The 21,724-nt window shown below is 54.4% G+C and overlaps 1 protein-coding gene and 1 pseudogene across 3 annotated transcripts; both read left to right on the top strand.

Annotated features, from left to right (window-relative positions):
• Window positions 1-6,598: 6,598 nt before the first annotated feature.
• LOC111817150 lies at window positions 6,599-7,197 on the top strand (annotated as a pseudogene).
• A 3,558-nt stretch (window positions 7,198-10,755) lies between these two features.
• Window positions 10,756-21,653, top strand: Plppr3 (phospholipid phosphatase related 3). 3 transcript variants are annotated; one of them, XM_023716906.1, is made up of 7 exons: window positions 10,756-11,041; window positions 11,199-11,299; window positions 18,854-19,039; window positions 19,126-19,270; window positions 19,353-19,548; window positions 19,673-19,985; window positions 20,211-21,653. In XM_023716906.1, exons 2-7 carry the CDS (start codon window positions 11,225-11,227, stop codon window positions 21,579-21,581), a joined length of 2,286 nt encoding a protein of 761 aa, XP_023572674.1. In that variant the 5' UTR covers window positions 10,756-11,041; window positions 11,199-11,224; the 3' UTR covers window positions 21,582-21,653. The 3 variants fall into 3 exon arrangements, with proteins under 3 accessions (XP_023572674.1, XP_023572675.1, XP_004632709.1); XM_023716907.1 differs by having other exon boundaries at window positions 11,178-11,299; XM_004632652.2 differs by lacking the exon at window positions 10,756-11,041 and having other exon boundaries at window positions 11,139-11,299; window positions 19,673-19,730; window positions 19,812-19,985.
• The last annotated feature ends 71 nt before the right edge of the window (window positions 21,654-21,724 follow it).

Raw genomic sequence — 21,724 nt, 5'->3', positions numbered from 1 at the left:
TCGATCCCCCAGCACCACATGCCAGCCAGCCCCGCCCCCTGGTGGGCTGAGCTGGCCACACACACAATAAATAAATAAATAAATAAATAAATGTTTAAAAAAAAGAAAGAAAGTTCCTGGGATCGGAGGGTAGATCAAAGGGTTACCCATATGTAAAGAGTCAACAAACCAAGCTAGTGAGCAGCTGTCCTTGGACTCTGGGAAGCTGAAGCAGGAGGATCTCAAGTTCAAGCTCAGCCTTGGAATTTAGTGACTTAGAGAACCCATCTCAGAATAAGAAAAGGCTAGGGATCCCAAGCTGTTGGCTGAGCCCAGAGGCAGGACCACTCCCAGCCCCGAGGAGCCCCCCCTCCCTGTGGCACTCTCTTGGGCAGAACATCCTGTCTCCTATGCCTGTGGTTTGCCCATGGCTGAGTTTCAACAGCCCTGGCTGGCATCTGCCACACCGGTCTGCATCTGGGACCCCAGCTCCTAGGTCCTTCTCCAAACTTCCTCTGAATTGTCCTTACTCAAGAGTCCGGAAAAAAACTGTTTGGGTATTTTTTTGGGGGGGGTCTTTCTTTTTATGTTTGTTTTGGGGGACTAGAACCCAGGGCTTTGTACATGCTGGGCAAGTGCTCACCACTAAGCCACACCTCCAGCCCTTTTTGAATTTTATTTTGAGACAGGCTGGCTACGTTTCTCAGGCTGGCCTTGAACTTGCAATCCTCCCTCCTCTGCCTACTGAGTAGCTGGAATGACCGGTGTGTGGCTCCACACGCAGCCATCCGTCCTGTCCCTGAACTCACCCTGCTTCCACCAGCAAACCTCATTATCCCTGCTCCTGTCCCTACTCCTGATACTGTCATCTAACATCCCTGTGGATCTCAGGATCCAGCCCCTCCTGCAAGCTTGGTTCTCAGTCTCCTGCTTGCTTTTTTTTTTTTTTTTTTTTTTTTTTGTGGAACCGGGGATTGAACTCAGGCACTTGCGCTTGACAGGGAAGCACTTATTTCCCCGGCCCCACCAGTTGCAGTTTTTCCTCCTCCGTGGCCAGTTGAGATTTTAAAAGACCTGGAGAAGACATACGCCTGGGCATTCTCGCTCCCGCTTCACTCGGCGCGGCTGCCACCAGGTGGCAGCAGAGGAGCCCAGGCTGGAAGGAGCCTTCCAAAGCCCGAGACCCTGGAGCAAGCCAGCAGTCTCTGGCGCTTATGCAGCCCAGACCCTGCCACCACCTCCAGGAAGCCCCACGCCTGCCCAAACTGGACCAGAGCTTTCAGTCCCCGGAGGTGCCCGTAACGGAGCCCTTCAGGCCAGTTCTAGGACAATTGGTGTGACCCCCCTTTTCTAGATGTGGATGCTGACCAAGGCACAGAGTTGCGAAGCAGCTACCCCAGGGCCATGCAACAATCTGTGGGCATAAGGGGTGGGACCCTGCTCCACTCCGTCCTCAGTGTAGGGCTTGCGGCCCTGGACATGGGGCTGGGCCTCTCCTTTGGAAGAAAGGACAGACAGACAGACAGACTGGGAGGGGTTTAGACCTTTACTAACGTTGCACAGACAAAGGCCAGGGCAGGCCAGATTGGTCGGGGTGGCCGCGACACCCTGGGGGACAAGGTAGGAAGAGCCCTCCTCTCAGAGGAGCTCTCCGTGCAGCACTGAGCCAACTCCCCTAAGAAGTCGGGGAGCTAGCATGTGGCGCAGGCGCGGACCCAAAGTGTCTAGGCCCTGCACAACTCCAAAGCAGATTGGGGGGCTGCCTGAGTCTCCGTGGGTTCATGGAGGACACGGAAACAGGCTGGCCAGTCTCCATGCCAGGCCAAGAGACGGCTGGAGTGATGCGTGAGGAGGGCCAGCAAAGAACAATCGCATTTATCCATCTCCTGCGGGACACCCGGACTACTGGTTTCTGGGTGGGTCACCCACCCACTCCCATGGTCTGAGGGGACCTGGAGCAGGAGCCCCAGTCCCTCAAGGGCACAGGTGAGGGTGCCACTGTCTACCACACACGTCCTCAACCAACCACCATGTGGGGAGACTGAGACTCAGGGTGGACCAGGGCTGAGGGAGCAGGACCAGAAACACGCCCACCAGCCCCCACAGCCACGTCCCAACCTCCAGCCCTTCGCCACACCCATCTCCCCGCCCCCACCACCCGCACCCCCCACTGTACTGCAGAGCTGATCCCAGCGCTGCCCCTGACACCAGCGCACGTGTATTATGCGGCCGGCACCAGAAGTTCACCACAGTCGCATTCAGTTCTTGCAGGACAGAGGGTGTCAGCTCGCAGGCAACCAGGTGGTGTCCCCTAACACCCTGCTCTACCCCTTTCCCGGGGTCCCTCTCAGTGTCTCCACCCAAGTATTTCCTCTTCCTTGATTCCTTCTGGAGCATTTGTCATTTGCACAGCACTTTTTGAGTGCCTGCTGTATACAGAGTCTCATACTGAATGCCGCCGCAGGGCTCCAGTGGCAAACAATTTAGACCCAATCCTCTAGGGGGAGCTTGTTGTTCACCGTGGCAGGGGCTGGGAAGAATCCCTGAATTCCGTGACGTGGAGCAGATCAAGAGAGGGGGTGGTCCAAAATTAGAGAAAAAGGAGGGCTACAAGGAAAGCCAACATTTTGGCCCTAGCCTTCTAAGGTCAATTAAGACTCAGGACATATGAGAACTTGTACTGTAACGTCATGTACCCCGGTAGTGTCCCAAATTTTCTGATCAAGAAGATTATGGGGCCAAAGAGGAAAGTGATCGATGACGTAGAGTGTGCCTAAGGAGAGTCACATGGGGAGAAGACACTCTCTCAGGCTTTCACAGAGAGCACATTGGCCAAGCATTGGCCGTGACTCATCCACATGGCTGCACTGATAAAGGATCTACAATCTGAGGTACAGGATCTCAGGATAAATCCTGAGGGCATTTCACTGACTTTCTCAGACCAAAAAGCTACAACTCTTGTTGCACAGGTCCTGCTTTACCTTGGTCTTAACCATCCAGTAGAAAAGTATGAAGATGAAATATAAGAAATAAAGCCATGCTGTTAAGTTGAGCTGTGGGGGACTCAGGTCAATAATTTCTGACATTGCCAGTTAAACAGAAGACCCAATGCTATTATGGGCTACTGGACTCTTTTAGAATATTTTGCTGAGTTTACACACCTACAATATTCAATAACGGAACTTAGAAAAAATGGGGTATACCTATGAATGTCCATTTTGTATCTGTGTATTCAAAGTGGTTGGGATAGATATATAGTTGCACTCTCTTAATGAATAGAATGATTTGTTCTAATGGTGTTTGTAAATAGGATCACAAGTCCACATCTTGTACAGCAATTAACCACTAAGAAGAATATATGCAGTGTATTATTTGTTGAAACTGTACTTCCGATTTGATTTGAAACTGTCTCATTGCTATCTGTTTATCAATAAAACTTTGAAAAAAATAAACAAATAAAATAAACAAATAAATAAAAAAATAAAAAAAGAGAGGGGGTGGATGACCGTCGCCTGGATCTAGGCAGTGAGGGGCAGCGGCCCCAGCGGGGAGGAGACATAAGGGTACCCAGGAACACCAGGCCACGTCTGCCTCAGCCTTTCGCGGAGGCCTGGTACACAGCAGGCGCTCCGTAAGTGCCCAGGTGTAGGAGGAGCGGTCACTGAGGTTGTCCTGGGGGGAGGGGGTCGCAGTTGTAGAACACCTGGCTGACGGTGAATCTGCTGCTCTGGCTCCTCCTCTTCAGGTCGCAGGTGCCCAGGGCCCCTATTGCCAGGTGGGCGGGGTTAGGGAGGTTGGAAACCATCCCTCAGCCACGGGGTCTGAGAGAGACCTGTCCCTGAGAGATGGCCTGCGTCTCCGAGACAGAAAGTCACGTGTCCTGAAGGCCGTGGGTGGCGGTCAGCACAGAGCTGGGATGGATCAAGGCCCCTCTGCCCCCCTGCAGAAGCGGCTCCTTGGGGTCTGGCTCAGCTGTACTGAGGATGCCACTAAGGACCATTGTAGGCTTGTGCATTCTGGATGACCCTGGATGGCCCACGGGTGGAGGGGTGGCATCAAGGCCAAGGATAGCGGTGTGTGGCTGGGGGTTCCCAGGCTGCCATGCGACCCCCTGCACCCCCTACACCTCTCTGAGCCTGGGCAGGCTGGTCTGCATACAGGGCTGGAAAAAGAAATTGGGGCTGGACACTGTGACTCACGCTCATAACTGCAGCTACTCGGGAGGCTGAAGCAGGACGATCACACATTTGAACCAGCCTCCGCTAAATAGCAAAACTTGGCTCAAAATAAAAGGGCTTGGGTGTGGTTCAGTGGTTAGTGCTTGCTGAGCAAACCCAAAGCCCTGGGTTGCATTATTAGTACCATAAAAAAAGAAAGAAAGAAAAACAAGCCAGATGTGGTGGCACTTGCCTATAATCCAGCACTTCGGAGGCTGAGGCAGGAGGATTGCTGTGAGTTTGAGGCCACCCTGGGCTACATAATGAGTTGAAGGCCAGCCTGAGCTGCATAGGGAGACCCTGTCTCAAAAAGACAAAAATAAATAATTTTAAAAGATAACAAACATAAAAGCAACATCCTCCATCTCTCTAAGCTTTGGTTGCCCCATCTTCCCCATCTTTAACCAGATAATGGATAAAGAATGTACTCCAGGACCAGGGAGATAGCTCAGTAGAGTAAGTGCTTGCCTGGCAAGGGCAAGGTCCTGAGTTCAATCCCCGGTATAGCAAAAAAAAAAAAAAAAAAAGAAAGAAAGAAAGAAAAGAATGTATTCCACCCATGCACTGGAATATTACTCACCCAGAAAAAATGCTGAGGCTCTGCCATGTTCCACATTGTGGAGGGATCTTGAGGACTCCATGCTTAGGAAGAGATGCCAGACACGGAGGACACACAGTGTGCAACAGGAAACACCCAGGACAGAGGACTACAGAGATAAGAAGTGGACTCACAGGTACCAGCGATGGAGTAAGGACAAGTGACTGCTACGGGGATGGGTAGGGCTTCCTGTGACAATGAAATTTTCTGAGATTAAAATGGTGGCCATCCCCCGCCCCCAGGTGTGTAGTCTGGATCGGCATTCAAGGCTTAGAGGTGAGAGGGACAGGAGCCCCATGGGACCTGTCTACCTCTTTTTATGTTGTGTGTGGGGTGGTGTAGGTTTCTTCAGTCAAGCTCTTCAGGTTGGCCTTGAAGTCATTGGCATCCCCTTGCCTCAGCCTTCTGAGTGCTAGGATGGCTGCTGTGCGCCCCAGGCCTGGCTGCCTGTCTCTGCCTTTGTGGCTTTGTGCTTCTTTCTCTGTCTAAAGCAGGCAAATCCACAGTGGCAGGAAGTTGACTTGGGGTGCCTTGACCTGGGAGGGGGAAATGGGTTTTATTTTGGAGGACAAGACTGTTCTGGAACTAGAGGGGGTTACAGTTGCATTGCATTGTGAATATATTTTTGCGGGGGAGGATCTCTTTGAGACAGGGTCTCGGTATGCAGTTCAGGATGGCCTTGAGCTCACTTTGTGGCCCAGGCTGGTCTCAGATTCACAACAATCCTCCTGCCTCAGCCTTCCAAGTACTGGGATTACAGGCATGTGCCACCACACTGGTCCACACTGTGAGTATTCTAAAATCCACTAAATGGTATTTTTAAAAATAATTGCTGGGGGGGCTGGTGAGATGGCTCAGTGGTCTAAAGCACCTACTTGGAACAAGCTAAGCTAAACAAAGCACAGGGACCACGGTTCAATCCCCAGCACCACATGCCAGCCAGCCCCACCCCCTGGTGGGCTGAGCTGGCCACACACACAAAAAAAATAAAACACAAATAAATATAAAATAAAGTGAAGGCTTTAAAAAAATATTTAAAAAAATAATTGCTGGGGATATAGCTCAGTGGCACAGTGCCTGCCTGGCAACTGGAAGGTCCTGAGTTCTATTCCTGGTTATAGAAAAAAAAAAGTATGACTTTAAAAAATAAAAAGTGCACCCCATCTCCTCTCTTCTTGGCGCTGCCTAAGGAGGTGGCAACCATCTCCGACTCAGCACCATAGTGTCCCTCAGATGCCTCATAAAGCCCAAGATGACCAAAAAGAGGACTAAGAAGGCAGCCAGTACCAGTCAGAGCCACACATCAAATTAAGCGTAATTGGCAGAAACCCAGCAGCATCAACAACAGGGTGTGGAGAAGGAAGGCCCAGATCTTGATGCCCAACATGGTTGTGGGAGCAACAAACAGACAAAGCAGCCGCTGCTGCTGCCCTGTGGCTTCTGGAAGTCCTGGTGCACACCGCTGAGGAGCTGGTGGTCTGCTGCTGTGCCACAGAGATGGCTCACAATGACTACAAGGCCACTGTGGAGGAGCAGCACAGCTGGCCTCCGAGTCACCCAGCCCAATGCTAGGCCGCACGGCCATGAAAACGAATGAGTAGATAGACCATGAGCCTGTTTATTGGTGCTTCAATAAACCCACAAATACTGCCAAAAAAAAAAAAAAAAAAAAGGAAAGAAAGAAAGAGAAAAGGGAAGGGAAGGGAAACCTCGGGGCCGGCCAGATAGCTCAGCAGACTAAAGGGCCTGTGTAGAAAGGTGCAGGACCCTTCCACCACAGCAACCATAGAAGAGGGCCCTCCTCTCTGCTTTGCCCAGCCATGGCCCTCCGCTATCCCATGGCTGTGGGCCTCAACAAGGGCCACAAAGTGACTAAGAATGTGAGCAAACCGACGCACAGCTGCCACCGTGGACATTTCACCAAACACACCAAATTCGTGCGGGACATGATCCGGGAGGTGTGCGGCTTTGCCCCCTGCGAGTGGCGCACGAGCTCCTCAAGGTCTCCAAGGACAAGCGCGCCCTCAAGTTCATCAAGAAAAGGGTGGGGACGCACATCCGCGCCAAGAGACGCGTGAGGAGCTGAGCAATGTGCTGGCTGCCATGAGGAAGGCAGCTGCCTGTGTATTCAAAGAGGTTGGGATAGATATATAGTTGCATTCTCTTAATGAATAGAATGATTTGTTCTAATGGTGTTTGTAAATAGGATCACAAGTCCGCATCTTGTACAGCAATTAACCACTAAGAATATATGCAGTGTATTATTTGTTGAAACTGTACTTCCGATTTGATTTGAAACTGTCTCATTGCTATCTGTTTATCAATAAAACTTTGAAAAAAAATAAATTAAAAAAAAAAAAAAAAAAAAAAAAAAAAAAGAAGGCAGCTGCCAAGAAGGACTGAGCCCCTCTGGAATAAAGCTTTGCAGAAAGAGAAAGAGAAAGAGAAAGAGAAAAAAGAAAGAAAGAAAGAAAGAAAGAAAGAAAGAAAGAAAGAAAGAAAGAAAGAAAGAAAAAAGAGGCGCAGGAACTGGGGATCGATCCCGGCATGCCCCACCAGGGCGTGCTGAGACAGCGGCTGAGGCTGGGCGTGAGGGCACGCGCCTGCAATCCCAGTGCTCTGGAGGCTGGATACACGTGGATCACTAGGAGGTCAACCTGGGTAGTGAGACCCTGTCGATCCTATATTAAATACATTAAAAGAAAGAAAAACCTGATTTCCTGTGCTATGAGTGAATGAATTTATTTTCCTCCTTCTGGCAGTGGAGCTGGAACCCAGAGTTCAGCGCTTTCTGGATTTTTTATTTTTGAAACAGGATTGTGCAAAGTCAACAAATTGCCCAGCTGAGCTCAGACTTGTGATCTTCCCTTCGGGGCCACAGGAGTGCTGGGGTGGCCAGTGTGAGCCCCTCACCAAGCTTCAACCTGACCTTTTCATGCCACACGTGGCTATGGCCACAGCAGCGGTGACAAGTCTGCAGCTCCAGCAGCCACAGGCCTCAGCCCTTCTGGGTGGTGAGGTGTAGGTCGAGGCAGTCACTGGGGTCCTGGGACTCAGACCCAGCCTCTGCTGAGTCCCAAGTCCAATGACCTGACAGTGTCCCCTCTCTGTCCTCTCTTGGCTCCTGCCTGCCAATCGTCTTCCTCATTCCAGCCAAGCTCTGGTCTTGGCTCTCCCAGGAACCCATTTCCTTCTTGTTTGTGCTTTGCTTTGTTTGGGTTTTGTTGTTGTTTGGCTTTTTTTGAGACAGAGTCTTGCTATATAGTCCAGCCTGGGCTTGTGCTTACACTTGGTAGCCCAGGCTGGCCTCAAACTCATGGTGACCCTCCTGCCACCGCCTCCTGACACTCCTAGCCCCCAGTGCCTTCTTGCTCAGGGCATGAAGCACCCATGGGCTCCAGTGTACCAAGCCCCTTTCCTTCCCAGATGGGGGACCTCAGGGCCTCAATTTCCCTGTCTGTGTCATGCAGACATGCATAGGCCCAGCCTATGGGCCTGTGTTGAGCTCAGGGTGGGCCACAGCTGGGAACTGTTCAGGCCATACCTGCTATTTCCCACTCTGAACTCTGCCATGGCTCCTGGGGCCATCAGGCTAGCTGCAGCACCCCCACCACAGGGATCCAGGCCCCTCTCCTGCTCCTCCCAACTGCACACAGTGCCGTTCCACTCGGCACAGGGAGGGATTGGCACACTTCCTCCTCCTCCTCCTCCTGCTTCCTCAGGGCCGTTTGTGGCTACCTTTCAACACCAGGATTCTCAACGGCTGTCCAGGCTCCCCCACCCCCATCCCATCCTGCTAGCTGCATGGGAAAACTGAGGCACAGTCCACAAGCAGGTGGTGCCCACTCCTGTGGCAGCAGTCCAGGGAGGTGGTGATGCATGAATGTCCACCTGAAGTGGCTCCTGTCTAGTTTTCCTCATGCTGCCATGTGGATACCTCTGTGCACAGCAGGCAGCCAGGGTGCACTTCCTACAGGGGCAGGAGCACTAGTGACCCCCATTTCCAGTCCAGGAAACTAAGACCTGGAGTGGGTTTCCAAGTGCTGGGGCGGGTTGCCAGTTAGCTCAGTGGATTATTTTTTTATTATTAATTTTATTGAGAAACGAATAGCAATGAGACAGTTTCAGAACAGGTTAGTAGGACAGTTACAATAATTAATGCATTGCATATTGTTGCATTAGTAGAAAGATGCTTTCTCTCTCTCTCTCTCTCTCTCTCTCTCTCTCTCTCTCTCTCTCTCTAGTACCCAGGAGTGAACTCAGGACCCTGCGCTTGCCAGGCAGGCGCTTATTCTACTGAGCTATCTCTCCAGCCCTATAGTGCCGCTTGGAGAAAGGTAGTCAGACATAGAGGACCATGGTTCGATCCCCACCTCCACAAGCCTCACCACACCTGCCCTTAAGACAGCCTGAACCTATCCTCCCCCCCCCACACACACACACAAATCATTCTCCAAGTGCTGTATCCAGGCATGCAGGTGCAGTGTGCATGCCTGTCAGCCCAGCACTCAGGACACTGATGCAGGAATACAGATTTTTTTTTTTTAATGTATTTGATACAAGGCCAGACTGGGCTCCATAGTGAGACCCTGTTTCAAATAAACAAACAAAACCCCACAAAAACAAAAACAGGGCCAGGTGTGGTGGTGAATGCCTGTAATCTCAGCACTTGGGAAGCTGAAGCAGGAGGATTGTTGCAAGTTTGAGACCAGCCTGGGCTACAAAGTAAACTCAAGGCCAGCCTGAACTGCACAGAGACCTTGTCTCAAAATTCTTTCTTTTCTTTCTCTTTCTCTTTCTTTCTTTCTTTCTTTCTTTCTTTCTTTCTTTCTTTCTTTTTTCTAAATGAATAGGGCCTCACTACACAGTCCAGTAGGGCCTGGAGCTCAGCATCTTCCTGTCTCAGCCTTCAGAGCGATGCGATGACGTCACCACGCTCAGCTTACCATAGCCCAGAAAAATCTTTGCCAACATGCAGCTGAGTCTCTGAAAACATGAGTCAGTTTTAGAAAAACATTGTGACTAATAGCAGCACAGACAGCAAACCGACAAGGGCGCGGAGTGCCGGCAGGGCTCAGTGAATGTAACCTCCTCGCCTTCCCCACTCGCGAGTAGGGGCTCAGGTTCTATCCTGTTTCCAGTGGGTCCCTAACTGCAGGGTCGCGTATGCAGCGGGTGCCCGGCAGATGGTGACTTACACGTATAGGAGCAAATCTCGTCATTTGGGGCCTGGTTGCTTTGGACAGGGACCTAAGCTCTCCGGGCCTCAGTTTCCCGGTATGGAACTGAGGATAAACCCAGCTCTATCCACCCCGCAGGGCTGTGTCTGGAGACTCCTGCACACAGCAAGCGCTGCCTAAGTGGGCGGGCAGACAATTTGTCTCCAGCGCCCTCCCGCCATAGGTCCCGGCCAGGTTTGCACGCGAAGGGGGCAACGTCGGGTGGGCGAGGGGGAAGGAAGGGACAAGGAGCGGAGACGTGGACAGGGACAGGCACTCTCTCCTACTCGCCACCTTGCGTCCTGCTCCCGCCCAGGAGTCTTTGTCTTCTCGCTCTAGCGCCTGGGGACCTCGCCATGGAAACGGGCGCGCGCGCGGTGGGCCGCGGGCACGGAGTGGGGGGCAGGGCGCGTGGGGGACGGCAGGACTGAGGGGGACAGAGGGACTCGGAGACCGTGAGCGCCGGGAGGAGTGTCCAGTCCCCTCGAGCCCAGCCCGCGCCGCGCGCCCCGGGAGTACAGGAAAGACCCGCGGGGAGGGCGCGCAGGGGGCGCCCGCATTCGCGGAGAGGGCGCCCGAGACCCGACCTCGAGTCCCCAAATCCTGGGACCCTGAGACTCTGAGGAGGCGGCGACCCGAGCTAGGGACCAGGGCGGGAACGGGGGCGGGGACGGGGCGGGACGGCGCGCCCTACGGTGGACGCGCGCGGCGCCCCCGACGCACGCAGACAAAGAGCCCGCGCCCCGCGTGCCGCGCCCGGGCCGCTGCGGGGTCCCCGCCGGGCCCCTCCTCAGGCCCCACCCTTGCCGCGGGGACCCCATTTTGTGCTCGCCACCCGCCAGGTGAGGGCTGCGAGAGTGCCGAGCCCCACCCCCTGCGCCCCGGTCACCGGCTGCTGGAGACGTCGCCCTGCACGGGGTACAAACGCAGGCATCGAGACCCCCGGGGTTGGCTGGGTCCGCGGCACCCTCCTCATCCCTTTCCCGACACCCTCCCCGATGCTCGGGCGTGGGGACCCTGATCCCTAGGTAGGCAAGGCTGGGAGCCGCCCCCAACTCCTTCCAGCTGCAGTTCCCCGGGCGGTTCGAGTCCTCGCCCTTCCCTCCCCCGCTTGCGCCGGGCCCGGGTCCCCCTAGGGTTCAGGGGACGCGTCCCTCTCCGCAGCGCGGCTTAGAGCCCCTCCAGCCTCGGCCTGCAGCGCCCGCGGCACCATGATTTCCTCCAAAGAGAAGAATAAAAGCCCGAAGGACAGCATGACGCTTCTGCCCTGCTTCTACTTCGTGGAGGTGAATGAGGGGGCACGCTGGAGGGCCGGGGAGAAGGGCGCAGACACAACTGGGCACAGCTGTCCCTGACCTTGTCGGAGGGGGCAGAACCCTGGGTATTTAGGTCTAGGACGAAGAAGACGGGTCTGACTCAGAAGGCTTGGGCTCTGCCTGTCGAGTAGGAGTTTAAGAGGCTCAGAAGGGTGGTCTGGGTTGTGGGATCAGTGAGGTCAAACTCAGGGAGGTGGCACCCGCAGTTGAGGTCTGGGTCTGTAGCCAGGCTGACACGCAGGGGGCGGAGGTCGGGGGCGGGGCTGGGCACAGGCGCACTTTTTCCTCTTGTGGGTGCCCTCAGGCGTGAGTTCAGACCTTCCTCTGCCCCTGGTGTGGCCTAAGTGCCGAGCTCAATCTCCCTCCCTAGGGGGCCTCATTGGCATTAACAGCAGCAAAAGGCTCCCTGCTAGTGGCCAGGCTCAGAGAAGGGCGTGACAGTGGCCTAAAGCTGGAAACAATGCCTGCAGCCGCCTGGCGCATGCTAAGCGCTGGGGCAGGGGGCGAAGGGTGACATTGGTCAGTCCTTGAATGACAGGCAGGGATCATCTGGCTCCTTAAAGAGGTCGAGCAGGGTTTGCAGCCAACAGGGTGGGAAACAGCTGGCCCAGCCACCCCGCAGCCACAAGCTGTCCTGCCCCCCCCCCCACACACACACCCCAGCCCATCCTGACAACGGATCGCTCCCGACTCCTGACGTCACTGCAGGGCCTGTGTAGCTTTGGAGCGAATCTGTGGCTCATTTGCATTTATGTCCCGGCTACAACAGGCTCCCACTTCTCTGTGCTCCCCCAGTGCAGAGGCACCTTGCTCCCTCTGCAGCCCCTCTGCCCCTCCTGGCTCTGACTTGTTTCTTCCAATTTTTACTCACTGTTTTATTTATGGGTTGGTTTTTGCAGTGCTGGGGATGGAACCCAGGGCCCTGACTATGCCCTGCGAACAGTAGCTACTGAGCTGCCTTCCCAGCCCTCTTTTTGTATGTTTTTTGGTTTGGTTTATTGAGACAAAGTCTTGCCATATGGTCCAGGCTGGCCTCAACCTCTTGGTGATCCTCCTGCCTCAGCCTCGGGGGTACTGAGATTATAGGTGTGCACCACCATGCCCAGAAGTCCTCCTTCTTTTCTTCACCTCTCCTCCTCTCCCCTCCCCTTCCCTCCCCTCCCTTTCTCTTCCTCTCTCTCTAGTCTTTTTTTTTTTAATTTTTTTTGTGTGTGTGTGTGTGTGTGTGTGTGTGTGTGTGTGTGTGTGTGGCCAGCTCAGCCCACCAGGGGGCATGGCTGGCTGGCATGTGGTGCTGGGGGATTGAACCGCGGTCCCTTTGTTTTGGCTAAGCTTGTTCTAAGTAGGTGTTTTAGACCACTGAGCCATCTCGCCAGCCCCTCTCTAGTCTTTTGATACAGGGTCTTGCTATGCAGTTGAGGCTGGCCTTGAGCTCACTTTGTAGCTCAAGCTGGTCTCCAACTTCCAAGAATCCTCCTGCCTCAGCCTCCTAAGTGCTGGGATCACAGGCATGCACCACCACACCCAGCTTTCTTGTCTCATTTTTAATGCTTCCAGCAATTGTTTTACATCTATTCTTTCTCCTCCCCCATTCTTTCTTAGCAGTGTTTCATTCGTGTGTGTGTGTGTGTGTGTGCGCGCGCGCGCGCACGCTCAGAAGTGAGCTGTATCCCAGCCCTGGCCCCTCATTTTTTCTTTCTTGCAGCACTGGGATGCAACCCAGGGCCTTCCCACTGAGCTGCAGCCCCAGCCATTTTTCTTTATTCTTTTCCTTTTCAGACAGAGCCTCGCTAGATGCTAGATCGTTGAGCCAAGACTGGGCTCAGATTTGAGCTCCTCCTTCAGCCTGCCAGAGTGCTGAGATGGTAGATGTCCTTTCCCTTTTGTTTCATTTTATTTGTGTTTTGAGACAGAGTCTTGCAATGCAGCTCAGGCTGCCCTTGAGCTCACTATGCAGCCCAGGCCGGTCTCAAACTCCCAACGATCCTCCTGTCTCATCCTCCCCAGTGCTGGGATTACAAATGTGTACCACCATGCCTGGGTTCAGAGGCTGGTTCAGTGCAGGGCTGGCACAGCGTGCGGCACCAAGGACCAAACCCAAGTCCTTGGCATTGCTAGGTAGGCACTTAGACCGCTGAGCTGTCTCCCCATCCCCTCCATTTTTTAAATACATAGTTCTGCTCCTGTCTTTTTTCAGCTGAGACTTTGGATTAGCATCACAAGAAAAGCATCTGAAGCTTTCTTTCTGCAGCGTGGCCCTCTGTGCATGGTAGCTGGGCACAGCGGTGTCTTCTAACCTCTGTCATCAGGGCAGTCCTGGACCAAAATGCGCTGGCCTTCCTTGTTGTTCTGCCCAAGAATGAGCCTGTGCTGAGAACCATGATACAAGCCTGTGATCTCATCCTCTAGGAAGGCCTGGACAAGAAGCTCATGAATCCAAAGTCAGGCTAGGGGCTGGGGAGATAGCTCAGTGGCATAAGCGCTTGCCTAGCAAGTGCAAGGTCCTGAGTTCAATCCCTGGTACTGCAAAAAAAAGAAAAAAAAGTCAGGCTAGGCTGCTTACCAAGACCATGTCTGAAAATAAAAAGAGCTGAAGGCTGAGCATGGTGGTGCACACCTGTCATCCCAGCACTCAGGAGGCTGAGGCAGGAGGATCACTGCAAGTTCGAGGCCAGTCTGAGCCACATAGTGGTTCAAAGCCAGCCTGGGCTACACAGGGAGACCCTGTCTCAAACAAAGAAAGGCTAAGGATGTAGCTCAGGGACAGATCACTTGCCTAGGATGTAAGGCCCTATGGGCTGAGAAAGACCTAATGGACCTAATGCCCTATGTGTTGGCTAAAGATAAACCCGAGAAGCCTGAGTGTTGGGGAAAGGTCCGGTCACTTTGGGGAAGATGTTCAGGTGCTCCCTGTGGGGGTAGGTGACAGCCTTCGAGGTGCCCTGCATGCCTCCGTTTACTCACAGTCACAGCCGGCGCCATGAAGCAGCAGACTTTTGGATTCCGACCAATCCATGGGTGAAAAACTGAATTGCCTGTATCAGTCGCAGTTGCTCTGTTAGGAGAACACTTACAGCTCGCTTGGGATTGGGCCTCTTTGGAACTGGAAAAGGGCCTCACTTGAAAGAGCATTCAGGGCCGGCCAAATAGTTCAGTGGGTTAAAGTCCAGGCGCAGGGGCCGGGGTTGGATCCCCAGGCGTGCTGTGCCACCCCGCCCCCAGGGCCCACTGAGATGGCAATTGAGACTGGGTGTGGTGGTGTACCCCTGTAATCCCAGCTCTTGGGAGGCTGTGAACAGAAGAATCACTATAAGTCTGATCTAGTAGTGAGACCCTGAACACCCTGTAGAGCCTTCCCTAAAATACAAAAATAAATAAATAATAAATTTTTTTTTTTTTAAAAAATGAAAGAGCATTCAGGTTAGGTGTGGTGGTGCACACCTGTGATCCCAGCCTTCAGGAGGCTGAGGCAGGAGGATCAATGGGAGTTGGAGACCAGCCTGGGCTACAAAGTAAGCGCAAGGCCAGCCTGAACTGCATAGTGAGACCCTGCCTCAACTTTCCACCCTAAAAGAAAGAGCATTCACTACACCTAGCAGCTGACACTGCCCCAGCCCAGTGCACCTGAGCCCACCAATCACACACATGCTTGGAGTCAGGAGCCAGGCGTTGGGGCACAGACTTGTCATCATAGCTCCCTGGGAGGCTGAGGCAGGAGGATTCCAAGTTGGAGCCCAGGCTGGGCAACTTAGTGAGACCATGTCAAAATAAAAAATGAAAGGGCTGGGGGCTGGCCAGATAGCTCAGTGGACTAAAGCACCTGCCTAGGCAGAGTGCAGCAACTGGGATTCCATCCCTGGCATGCTGTGCCAGCCCCACCCTGGGACATACTGAGACAGCGATTGAGACTGAGCATGGTGGCATGCACCTGAAGTCCCAGCGCTTGGGAGGCTGAAAACAGAATCACTACAAGTTCAATCTGCATAGTGAGACCCTGTAGACCCTGTACTAAATTAAAAAAAAAAAAAAAAAAAAAAAAAAGCTGGGGCTGCAATTTGGTGTAAAGGCCCTGAGTTTGATCCTCAGGACTGAAAACAGATGCAACCAAACATGGTATCGCCTGTGACTTGCCAAACACCAAGCAGAGTAGAAAGCAGAAGTTCTGTGTCACACTTTGAAGCCGCTCCACTGTAAGTTGATGACCTGGTATCTCTGGTAGGAGATGGTCTCACTGTGTTGCCCAGGTTGGCCTCAAACTGGCTCCAGCATATGAGTTGTGGTGGCGCACGCCTGTGACCCCAGTACTGGGAAAGCCGAGGAAGGAGGGGCGCCATGAACTCAAGGCCAGCCTGTTCCACAGAGTAAGACTTCATCTGCCTGCCTGACATGCCCAAGGACCTGGGTACTGCATGCCATGCTGGCGCACGCCTGTAATCCCAGCACTGGGGAGGCTGAAACAGGAGGATCACTATGAGTCCAAGCTGTATAACAAAACCCTGTACCAAGTCCATAAATAAATTAAAAAAAAAAAGCAAGCCAAACAGCAAAACCAAACTGAACCAGCTCAACTGATCCTCTTGCCTTATCCTCCCGTATAGCTGAGACTATAGGCATACTACCATGCCCTGATTCTTTCTGTTTTGCTTTTTTTTGGTGGCAGTGTTGAGGATAGAATCCAGAGCCTTGTTGGTGCTAGGCAAGCAACCCCCACATGTGCAGCCTTTTCATTTTTTACTTTGAGATAGGGTCTTACTAAGTTACCCAGGTTGGGTTTAAACTTGCAATTCTCCTGCCTAAGCCTTCTAAGTAGCTGCAATGATACCAGCATCTTTCTTTCTTTCTTTCTTTCTTTCTTTCTTTCTTTCTTTCTTTCTTTCTCTCTTTCTGGCAGAACCGGGGATTGAACTCAGGCCCTTGCTCTTGCCAGGCAAGCGCTTATTCTACTGAGCCATCTCCCTGGCCCGACAGTAGCATCTTGCCAGGGATTTTAGCTGAGGGTCCGGGAGAAATGAATGGGTGGGAGGTTTGTGGGGGAGCTGGGCATCAATATGGGGCCCTTGGGCTGGTGAGATGGCTCAGTGGTCTAAAGCACCTACTTAGAACAACCTTAGCAAAGCACAGGGACCGCGGTTCAATCCCCAGCACCACATGCCAGCCAGCCCCGCCCCCTGGTGGGCTGAGCTGGCCACACACAAATAAATAAATTAATTAATTTAAAAAAAAATATGGGGCCCTGGCTGGGTCTTGAACCTCACTGCACCCCTAACTGCCGGCTGCCAAGCTGCTGGTGCTTCCTGTATGGTGGTCCTGCCTCCCCCCATGAGTCTTAGATCCTGCTGTCGCTCCCAGTGTCCCAAGGATGCCTCCTTTCAGTCTGGCCCTGCCTGCCTCGAGCTATATTGACAACCAGGTACACAGGCCATTCCAGTCACAGCCAGGCCTGCCTGAGCCCCATGGATGAGAACGATGGAATTTTAAAACCATCTTTAGGGCTAGGGATGTAGCTCAGGAGCACAGCACCTGCCTGGCAAATGTAAAGTCCTAAGTTCAATTCCCAGTACAAAAAAATCTGTTAGTTTTTTTTTTTTTTTTAATATTTATTTATTTATTTATTTATTTATTTTGTGTGTGTGTGTGGCCAGCTCAGCCCACCAGGGGGCAGGGCTGGCTGGCATGTGGTGCTGGGGGATTGAACCGCGGTCCATGTGCTTTGCTTAGCTTAGCTTGTTCTAAGTAGGTGCTTTAGACCACTGAGCCATCTCACCAGCCCTTTTTTTTTTTTTTTTTTTTTTTTTTTTTTTTTTTTTTTTTTTGAGATTTAGTATTTTTAAGACTGCAGCTAGGCCCCCGTTGCAAACCTTTCCCGAGACTTCATGCCGGCTGCTGGCCTGGGGTAAGCCAGGCTGGTGATAGTGCGTAATGGCTACTTTGCAGTCCAGCCTGATCAAAGCATCCTCCACTTTATTCATCCTTGTTCACAGGGCCCTGAGCCCTGTCATTCCTTTCACATGCCTGGGGAAATTGAGGCACCAGGGTGTGGAGCAGAGCTGCCCAAACCATGATGTCCAGGAAGCAGAGCAGGGAGAGAGCCAGAGAGGAAGGGGCTGGGGGCCAGGTCACAGCCCTTGATGCCTCCGCTGCCTGACAGCATGGCCAGCTGTAGACTGACTGGCTTTGGGGAGGGGGTGTGCTGGGGATTGAACCTGGGGCATTAACACTGAACTACATCCTGAGCCTTTTTTTTTTTTTTTTTTTTTCCATTTATGTATTTGGTACAGGGTCTCAGTACACAGCTCGGATTCCTAGTGATCCTCCTGTTTTAGCCTCCCCACCCAACGCTGGGATTACAGGCGTGCGCCACCACACCTGGACTCATTCACCAGCTCAATGCGCCCCATGGGCAGAGCTGGCACAGCATGCAGGACCGGGAATTGAACCCTATTCCCTGAGCTTGTCAAAGCAGGCACTTAGTCCATTGAGCTATCTCGCTGGCCCTTGCCATTTTTATTTTTTATTTGAGACAGAATTGCTAAATCACTAAATTGCTCAAGCTGGGTTTGAATTTTTTTCTTTCTTTTTTTTTTTTTTTTGCCGAACCAGGGATTGAACTCAGGCCCTTGCGCTTGCCAGGGAAGTGCTTATTCCAATGAGCCATCTCCCCGGCCCTTAGGTTTGAACTTTTGATCCTTCTATCTCTGTCTCCTTAGTCCCTAGGTGACAGGTGTATCCCTCCACATCCAGCTTTGGAGAAGATTTCTGATCCCATGCATAGCACATGCCAGACACTGTCCCCCTCCTCACACATTTTCCTGGGCCTTGGGCACACCTGCATGCCGCAGGTGTTTAGTCAGTGTCCTTTGGGCCTGAGCCCATCCTTCAAGGCCAGTTCTTCCCATGCTGCAGATTCCCACAGACCCTGCAGCACTTCCTCTCTAGACTGCCCCCTGCTGGCTCCTCCTCCCCTGTGCACATTTGGTGGCATGGAGCCAGAGCAGTGAGATTCATGTAGGGCAGGGCCAGGGACCAGAGGATATCTAAGCAAGCAGGGAGGAAAGGAAAGGAGAAACACAGAGGCAGAGATATGTTGGCTCCTTCTACAAAAAGAAGGGCTGAGCCAGGCGCAGTGGTGCACACCTGTAATCCTGGCACTTGGGAGACTGAGGCAGGAGCATCACCATGATGAGTTTCTTTGTCTCCCAAACAAAATGGGAGTCCCTGGAGGGAAGTCAGGAACAGGTGGATGAAAGGAGGGATGGGTGAGTTTGTGGATGCAGAGGTAGATGGATAGTGAGAGGATATATGGATGGAGATGGACGGATGTGTGGTAGTGGATGATGGGTGGAGCACATAGATCCATGGATGATTGGATAGATGGGTTGGTGACAGTGGCTGGAGAACCCGGATGGATCAACTGACTTCCCAGATGGAGAATGGTTGGGCCAGCTGGCTCTACAGTGATCACAGAGCAAGTCAGTGGATGCACAGTGAGGTGGGCAGGTGACCCTGGCTGGCTGTCTCCTGCAGCTGCCAATCGTGGCATCCTCCATCGTGTCCCTGTACTTCCTGGAGCTGACTGACCTCTTCAAGCCAGCCAAGGTGGGCTTTCAGTGCTACGACCGCACACTGTCCATGCCCTACGTGGAGACCAGCGAGGAGCTCATTCCACTGCTCATGCTGCTCAGCCTGGCCTTCGCAGCTCCCGCTGCCTCAGTGAGTGCTCAGTGAGGGGCAGGGCTGGGCTGGCCCGTGACCTGGGGATGGGACTGGCCCCTGACGCCTCTCTGTGGCCCTGGCAGATCATGGTTGGCGAGGGCTTGCTGTACTGCCTGCAGTCACGGCTCTGGAGCCGCGGTGGCGGGGGGCCTGGTGGAGCAGAGGGCAGCATCAACGCTGGTGGCTGCAATTTCAACTCTTTCCTGCGGCGCACAGTGCGCTTTGTTGGTGAGTCTTACTCTGAGTTCACTCCCAGGGTGGGGAGTTCTGGCCTCAACTCCCTCACCTGCCTAGCCCTCCTACCCCACAGGTGTCCACGTATTTGGGCTCTGTGCCACTGCCCTGGTGACTGACGTCATCCAGCTGGCCACCGGCTACCATGCGCCGTTCTTCCTCACTGTGTGCAAGCCCAACTATACACTGCTGGGTACCTCATGTGAGGCGAACCCCTACATCACGCAGGACATCTGCTCAGGCCATGATACCCACGCTATCCTATCTGCACGGTGAGCCCCGCCCCGAGTACCCTGGGTGGGAGTATCACAGCCCTGCCTCCACTGGACACATGGGGCAATTGAGAAACAGAGCCAGTCCCAGGGTAGGGGGACTCATGCTGGTCACCTCTTCCAGGAAGACCTTCCCATCACAGCATGCCACACTCTCAGCCTTTGCCGCAGTCTATGTGTCGGTGAGTGTCCCCAGCCCCCAGCCCTGCCCATATGGCCGCTCCACTGGGAGCTGGCTGCATGCTGACCACCACTCCCTGCAGATGTACTTCAACTCCGTCATCTCAGACACCACCAAGCTGCTCAAGCCCATCCTGGTGTTTGCCTTCGCCATTGCTGCAGGCGTGTGTGGGCTCACGCAGATCACCCAGTACCGAAGCCACCCCGTGGATGTCTACGCTGGCTTCCTCATCGGGGCTGGCATCGCCGCCTACTTGGTGAGTGGCCAGGTGGTGACAGCTTCTGAACAAAGAGGCACAGAAATCCAAGGGCGTGAAGGGGTTGAGGCCCCTGAGGAGGGAGTGGCTGCCCAGGCTCTGTGTCAGTGTCCGCTCCCCATGCTGCACAGCCCTTAAGGCTCCCCTTACCTTTTTGCTGCCCCTGACACGGGTCCCCCAGCTACCCCTCCACTGTAGGTCCTAATGCGGGCCATGTCCCCTCAGGCCTGCCATGCAGTGGGCAACTTTCAGGCTCTGCCTGCGGAAAAGACATCAGCCCCGGCACCTACCAAAGACCCGCTGAGGGCACTGACACAACGTGGCCACGACTCAGTTTATCAGCAGAACAAATCGGTGAGCACCGACGAGCTGGGCCCACCTGGGCGGTTGGAAGGGGCCCCGCGGCCTGTGGCACGCGAGAAGACGTCGCTGGGCAGCCTGAAGCGCGCCAGTGTGGACGTGGACCTGCTGGCCCCTCGCAGCCCAATGGGCAAGGAGAACATGGTGACCTTCAGCAACACGCTGCCTCGCGTCAACACACCCTCTCTCGATGACCCCGCGCGCCGCCATATGACCATCCACGTGCCCCTCGACGCCTCCCGCTCCAAGCAGCTCATCAGCCAATGGAAGCAGAAGGCGCAGGAGGGGCGTGTGCTGGGGCTCCCAGACGAGGCCAGCCCTGCGCATCTGCGCACGCCCGCGGAGCCCATGGCCGAGGAGGAGGAAGAGGAGGACGAGGACGAAGAAGAAGAGGAGGACGATGACGAAGAGGAGGAAGTGGAAGAAGACGGGGGCCCTGCGCCACCCACGCTGTACCCCACGGTGCAGGCGCGGCCGGCGCTGGGGCCACGCGTGCTGCTCCCGCAGCGCCCAGGCCCACAGCCACTCGTGCACATCCCCGAGGAGGGCGTGCCAACGGCGGGTACGGGTTTGTCCCCCAAGAGCGGCGCTGCGGTGCGCTCCAAGTGGCTGGTGATGGCGGAGAAGGGCGGTGCCGCCATCCCCGCAGCCACAGCACCGCCCCGCGCTCCCAATCCCCCGCGCCTCCTGCAGGTGATCGCCATGTCCAAGGCGCCGGGCGCCAAGGCGCCGGCCGAGACGGCCTCATCTTCCAGCGCCAGCTCGGACTCCTCGCAGTACCGCTCGCCATCAGACCGCGACTCGGCAAGCGTGGTCACGGTGGATGCGCACGCGCCGCACCACCCCGTGGTGCACCTGTCGGCTGCCGGGGCGCCCTGGGAGTGGCGGGCGGCGGGCGGCGCGGCACGGGCAACCGAGGGCGACAGTGGCTACGAGTTGGGGGACTTGGCGCGTACTTTCCGCGCTGGCCCCCGCCCCCCGGGAACATCACCGGGGTCATCCGTCAGTGATGCGGAGCAGGAGGAGCCTCGCTTCTCAGCCGTGGCCACCGTCAACTTGGCTACGGGCGAAGGCCTTCCCCCACCGGGCGCGGCGGACGGAGCCTTAGGGACCAGTAGCCGCGAGGCTACTCTGCGACGCCCGGTGGGCGGGCCAGGCCCCAGCGAGCGAGAGGCGAGCGAAGCAGAGGCAGAGAGCTACTACCGCAGGATGCAGGCCCGCCGCTTCCCGGACTGAGTCGGGGCAGGCAAGCAAGAGGGGACCAAGAGGAATGTCTCACCATCAGTAATAAAGAGGCCACTTTTCTGACACCTGGGTCCTGGGTCATTTGTCTGGAGGGCCCCTACTCACCACCTGCCACCAGTCCCATCACCCACCAA

Source organism: Octodon degus, unplaced genomic scaffold (genome assembly GCF_000260255.1).
Source record: "Octodon degus isolate 3935 unplaced genomic scaffold, OctDeg1.0 scaffold00050, whole genome shotgun sequence".
In the NCBI taxonomy this organism is placed as follows: Eukaryota; Metazoa; Chordata; class Mammalia; order Rodentia; family Octodontidae; genus Octodon; species Octodon degus.
Note: the sequence above shows the minus strand (reverse complement) of the source record. Positions and strands in the feature narration are given on the sequence as shown.

What these genes read in the sequence shown, in the direction of transcription:
- Plppr3 (XM_023716906.1), top strand. Translation starts at nt 11,225, where the DNA reads ATGATTTCCTCCAAAGAGAAGAATAAAAGCCCGAAGGACAGCATGACG. An exon ending in TCGCAGCTCCCGCTGCCTCA is followed by an intron (nt 19,040 to 19,125) that starts GTGAGTGCTCAG and finishes TGGCCCTGGCAG; the next exon opens with ATCATGGTTGGCGAGGGCTT. An exon ending in CTGGCATCGCCGCCTACTTG is followed by an intron (nt 19,986 to 20,210) that starts GTGAGTGGCCAG and finishes ATGTCCCCTCAG; the next exon opens with GCCTGCCATGCAGTGGGCAA.